Source organism: Octopus bimaculoides, chromosome 19 (genome assembly GCF_001194135.2).
Source record: "Octopus bimaculoides isolate UCB-OBI-ISO-001 chromosome 19, ASM119413v2, whole genome shotgun sequence".
Classification (NCBI taxonomy): Eukaryota; Metazoa; Mollusca; class Cephalopoda; order Octopoda; family Octopodidae; genus Octopus; species Octopus bimaculoides.
This window is the reverse complement of record NC_068999.1, coordinates 55101925-55108405: the sequence shown is the minus strand read 5'-3', so window position 1 is coordinate 55108405 and position 6481 is coordinate 55101925. Positions and strand designations below refer to the sequence as shown.

At 37.1% G+C, this 6481-nt stretch overlaps 1 protein-coding gene across 1 annotated transcript; it reads left to right on the top strand.

Moving 5' to 3' along the window:
• The first annotated feature begins 5407 nt into the window (after positions 1-5407).
• LOC106879218 (uncharacterized) lies at positions 5408-5863 on the top strand. Its single transcript, XM_014928696.1, has one exon. It carries the CDS (start codon positions 5408-5410, stop codon positions 5861-5863), a length of 456 nt encoding a protein of 151 aa, XP_014784182.1.
• The last annotated feature ends 618 nt before the right edge of the window (positions 5864-6481 follow it).

The window sequence follows — 6481 nt, the reverse complement described above, 5'->3', positions numbered from 1 at the left end:
TATATAGCAGAAGTAAAAGTACTTGCAATGTAAGAACCACATTCACCACAAAGTTCTTGAAGCATGAGATTATCGCTATTCCTTTCTGTCTCACTAAAACACTCAAGTAGAATGGCTTTGTCTCACTTGGGGATTTCTTTCAGCTGGGTGTGGAAAGATGTTTTATCTTCATCAGAACTGATCAGGGTAGAAGCATGTACACTTATCAGAGCAACAAATCACCCATCTCTCAAGTGCAGATGCAGAGCCATCAAATGGTCTTTTGTGGGGATGGGCAGCTCTTCCATCTTGAGGATTTCAGATCAAACTGCAAAACCAACACCAAACACCCAGCACTTCTCTTTCAGTTTCCCCTTCCATAAGGTGGAGCCACCTTCAACCTTCTCAAGCTCAATATCACCTTCCAAATGAGTCTCTGAATAACAGTTATATCTATGATCTATTCAGTTTGTGAGCAACACGTGCAGCATGTCTTTTAGGCCTATATTCACTCATGTTATCTAACAGAGTACACACATCCCAATATGAAATATTCATAATCCATCCAGATTTTATAACTATTTTCTTTTTGTTCTAGTGAAATTGCACTAAACTGACCACATAGAAAAAGACAGGCAATTTTTAGTTCACCTTTCTGGAACCTCCTCAGTCTCTGGATGAGCAGTACTCTCCCCAAATGGAGCTGTTCAGACACCTATGAAACAACTGGATACCATCGATACCTTGGATAATAAGGAGGTGATTTTATATCTGACACATGCTGCCTGCTTTAGGTCAGTGCCTATACACTTCTAACCTATCAGGTCTGCATGCTTCACCACTTTCCCATTGCTGCAAGACTTTTGAATTAGAAAAAGAATAAAAATGTAAAGGTAAAAGTAAGGAAAAAATTAAGCAGCAATATAGTCGTCAATACTTGTGAAAACTTTTAGGTTCAATAAAGCTTGCATGACACCTCGTAGACCTACTCCACTCTATTGACATGATATAGAGACTAGCCAAGGCAAGATATCTAATGCCAATGTGGGTCACAGGCTCAGGAATGTGGGAGCACCATGATCTCATGTACAAGCAAAAGATCCCTAAAATTTTCAACTCCATTCCATGCATATCTGATTTTATATCAGAGTAACCTTCTGCAAGAGAGACATGCTTTAACAAAAGCTGATGAGTGCCTCTCTCCCAATGATCTACCAGCATGCCAAACACCAACCCGGAATTTTTGAGAGCCTATGCTATTGCTTGATAGCTATTGAACCAACGGTGAGTTCATCTGTCCTTTTGACATGTCTTGTTTTTAGTTATACTGGGTTTCTTGCAACCTTCCTCACCAAACAAGCCTAATGGGGGTGTCAGTTGAGTCATTGCTACAAATATATAGATTGGACTGTTTTTCCTATGTACAGTCCACTGCAGGACGAAGATCTTGGCATGTTCCCTCCATCAGCCATGTTCTGGTGTGGAGACTGAATTTTAGCTTGAGATCATACTAGTTTGATGAGCCAACTCTGCCACACTGGCTTGACATGGTCTGGCAGAGGGGTGAAGCTTTTATGCTCTTACCTGGGAGTAAAGTCGATTACACTAATCCCAGTGCTCAACTGATACTTATTTTATTGACCCCAAAAGGATGAAAGGTAAAATCAATCTTGGCGGAATTTGAACTCAGAATGTAAGAACAGTTGATATACCAAATACCCCTAAGCATTTTGCCTGGTGTGCTAACAATTCTGCTAGCTTGTGTGTGTTTATGTGCATGCGTGTTTATGTATATAAAATTTTAGTGCAATATATGGATTCTTACAATCGTGTGGCAATCATAGAAAAGCTCCTCTATTGGACCTGGCTACCATACCACATACTATTCCAACACAAAAGAGTATAATGTAGAGTTCTATGCAGCTGAAATCCAGGAGATCCACTCTATGAAATTATGTCATGAAGAGTGCATAGACCATAAAAAGTCAGGCGGTATGAGAGGTGAATATATTTATTTAACTGCTTGATATCTGTAGGACTACAACCATTTCACAGTCTTCATCGTGTAATAATAATTTCAGTATATAATACATTTTTTAAAATATCTGCATCAATATGCATCCTATATGTTGCACAGTACAGTTGCACAATTACAATTACAAATCAATTTAGATATGGAAGGTTAGCTCTTTAGATTGCAAAACCATCATGGTTACACCAATGCTTCAATCCAGCATATACATACAATATCATCCTTTATATATACAATGTATGGAAGACTGACAATTAATAAAATTAGATTGGTATTGCCATTAAAGAATAAATGTAAATAATAAATAAATGTGTATGTTATCAATTAAGATGTTGGATCTAAGTCTAAGGACTCAATCATCTTTAATGTAAGCAAAATATAAGAAAGGGATAAGAGAAGAAGGAAAGTAGTTTGATTAAATAAAAAATATATATATATTGAGAGTGTTTAACTCTTTAGCATTAAAACCAATCATATCCAGCCAAAATCTTCTACTTCTTTTATGTTCAAACTAGTCAGATCCAGCCTTTCACACCTATTTGACAATGTTGTTGTTAAAATAAACAATCACATCATCAAAATCTTGAAGCTATGAAATAATGCAGGATGGACTCAAAAGAACGTGAATAAAGAAGTGTTGCATTTGACAGAATAATCTGAATGCTACAGGGTTAGAAATATGTATAAACAACGAAGTAAAATAAAATATAGATAAATTCAATAGGGAACAGACAACTGAAGATATAAACATTAAACTAAGGAATAGTTTTGATCTTTCAATTTACAGAGATAATTATTCCTTTTATAAATATTCCTTTTGAATTCAATATTACAAACGACATTTAGTTGACTTCTTTTCGATATCTTCAAGATGACGGTTATGAGGAGGGTTATCCATGAAGTTTCCTTGTGGTTTTTTAAGTTGATCCTTGGTTCCTTAGTCCTGGTGTTCAGTTGCAGTCCTCTAACTTCAGTTTATAAGCTATTTTATAAGCATCAGAGTTGATGTTATCCAGATTACATCGAGGAGTAACTTTATAGTTCCAGTGTAATTCTTTCAGAATCATATCATGCTAGAGGTTAAAATCCTGTTGATAAAGGGTTCCTATTTTATCAACGGGGACCAAGATACCCAATTTATTCTGAAGGTTTTTTTAATAAAGAAATTACTTTCTAATAAGAGTTGAGATCGCCAAACCTTAAAGAGCTAATTTTACTGCAGATTAGTGAAATTTCAGATGAGAGGGAAGGAAAAGGGAAAGAAGTAATTTATATTTAGAGATAGCCATAATTACAGTACTAGCAATGATATCCTGTGAATACTTAAATAGACACAGAATAGGATAAATCAAATACAGAAAGTGGTCAACACATTGACAGGAAGATGTTATTGGCATAAACAAATAACTGTGCATCCTAGGCACAGTAATCTGTGTCAACATAAAGATATAAGTTTATGAATTTGTGTTAGTTAAATACTGAAATTTATAGAGATCAGTTATGTAGCTACAAAGAAGTTACAAGCTGAAAGACCAGGAATAAAAGAGAAGGAAAAAAAAGCCATGAAACCAAACATTTCTATTAACCATATTGTCACAGGGATATTTTTTAGAATAAAGCAAACCAATTAAAATCAGATAGGTTCAACAGATAGTTAAATCACTTCTAAAATAATTCAAAATTATTGGAGGTAATAAGAAAATGTTAAAAGAGTTTATAAGAATCACAATGAATTATAAAGGCCATATACACTAATTAATGTCAAAATAATTTATGGGATTAACAAACTATAAAGAAATATAAAACCCTTGACTAAGGAAGATGAGGCAAATATTATAAAAGTTAGAAATTAAATTAAATGATATATGTTTTCATTAATATAGACAAATTTTGTACCAGAATTTGTAAATTGAAAGGTGGGTGCCAGCTACTTTGTGTCACATAGTGAAATAAATTGATGGTTAGTAGTACAACCACATGAGAAAAAAGAAAACACTACCCTTACCACAACCACCACCACCACCACCACATACATACATATGCACATACATGTCTGATGGGGCTTTGCATGTATCTTTCTTAGAAATAAGCTCCTTCTTTAAAGGAAAAATTTAGATAATTCTGATGTGGATGGCTGCAACAGATGCCTAACGAAGTGCCATTCAGTGGAAGAGGAAAGCTCAGGAAGATATGGGACAAAGAATGCTGAACCTTTCAGACGAGATGACAAAGGACTCAGATACCTGGCACTTTACTGTACTCGAGAAGATCTGTCCTGCACAGCAGAAGCGTTAATGCCACATCCCCTGCTGAAGAGGATTGGCCTGCAAGAGTCATGTGTTGGTGCCAGTGCCAGATCAAAAGCACCCAGCACCCACTGTCAAGTGGTTGGCATTAGGAAGGGCATCCAGCTGTGGAAACCAGACCAAATCAGAAACCAAGCCAAATGCTAATGTTTTTTTTAAAAAAAACTTAATAGCGTTCAGTTAATCACTATATATTTCCATCATTTTCTGTTAAAATGTCTTATTGACAAGTTTCATTTCTTCATTTCCCTGAAGAGAAGATTACATTGTTTTACACCATTTTATTCCTTTGGAATAATACCAGTGATATCTTCGAAACATGTGTTGGAAGTAAAAGAATTTGAATAACACCTGCGTTTAACTCCATTTATTTATTTATATATATTATACAAAATATTTCACATAAACCCAGAGTTTCTACCTTTAAAAACAAGGAGTTACACCCTTTTTACTTGTGTGATTTTTTGCTTCCCTAGTAACTATTTATCTATTTTTTCCATGTTAATTGTTAACAAGGGAAAAAATACACACATCTATTTATATATACATACATACATACATGCATACATACATACATACATACATACAGTAGTGGGTAATTTGACTTCTGGTAATTTGACTCCTGATATTTTGACTTCCGGTAATTTGACTGCCAGTCATTTTCACTAAAGGTACTAAAGCTACACAGTGGCTGCTGCCAAGCAAATTTATCTGGCATGGTATGGCCAAGCAAATTGGGGACTGGACCAGGTTCTGCATCCCCTGTCAACAAGCCAAGGTCTATCAACACACCAAAGCACCCCTTGGCAACTATGAACCACCTCAGACCTGATTCAGCCATGTTAACATTGACCTTGTCGGCCCCCTACCACCTTCACAGAGTTGCTCGTATCTACTGACCTTGGTAGACCGCTACACCCGTTGGCCTGAAGCTATCCCTCTCCACAGTACAGAAACACAAGAAGTCAGCTGAGCCTTCATCACAAACTGGGTCACCCATTTTGGTGTTCCAGATAGCATCTCATCCAATTGGGGTCCACAATTCACCTCAAAGCTGTGGAATGACATGTGTGACCTTTTCGGAATCACAATGAACCACACAACAGCCTACCATTCACAAGCTAATGGATTAGTGGAGAGATTTGACCACCGCCTGAAGGAATCCCTGACAACCAGACTTAACAGGCGAAATTGGATTGACCAATTCCCATGGGTGATGCTGGGAATCCGCACCACTCCAAAAGAAACTCTCAACACTTCCTTCATGGAAATTATGTACAGTGCTCCTCTTACAGTGCCAGGAGAGTTCCTTCCGAATATGAAGTCAGACCCAAATGTCAAAAGGTACCTCGCTCAACTGAGAGACAGTGTGGGCCAGTTGCGCCCTGTTCTCATGTCAACACACAGTACACCCAGATCATCTGTACCAAATGACCTCCACACAGCTAACTTTGTGTTCATTCAATGTGACACACGACGAAAACCTCTCCAGTCACCCTACAATGGTCCATATCAAGTCATACGTCCGGGAGATAAATCATTCTAACTCCTAATTGGCAGACGACAAGACACAGTCTCCATCGATAGATTGAAACTGGCCCATCTGTTCAAGTGGCTCAGCCATCAAACAGGGCCGTCCTAGACAGATCACACCAACCCTTGACAAAGAACAGTCACTAAAGAATCGAATTACTATACGCATGGGCAGGACAATTAAAACACCTTCCTGTTTTCAATGACAGTCAACAGTTCTGGGGTGGGGCTATGTAGGGCAGAATTCATGACAGAGGAACCTTAGACAGAAACTTCGCTGTGGGCTAGCAAGGAAGTTGGTCAGCAGCAGAAAAGGAACTTCTGCTAGAAGAAAAACAGAAGAATGTCAACATTGAGTGTGAAACAAATCTGAATGAACTAAACAGAAATAACTGGTGACTTAAGCCCTGATGTACATAAAGTAATAAACCTTTGATAAATGTATTCTCGTCTCTACTAGTTTGTTTGCATATAGCTTAACAAAGTAATAAACCTTTGATAAATGTATTCTCGTCTCTACTAGTTTGTTTGCGTAGAGCTTAACAAAGTAATAAACCTTTGATAAATGTATTCTCGTCTCTACTAGTTTGTTTGCGTAGAGCTTAACAAAGTAATAAACCTTTGATAAATG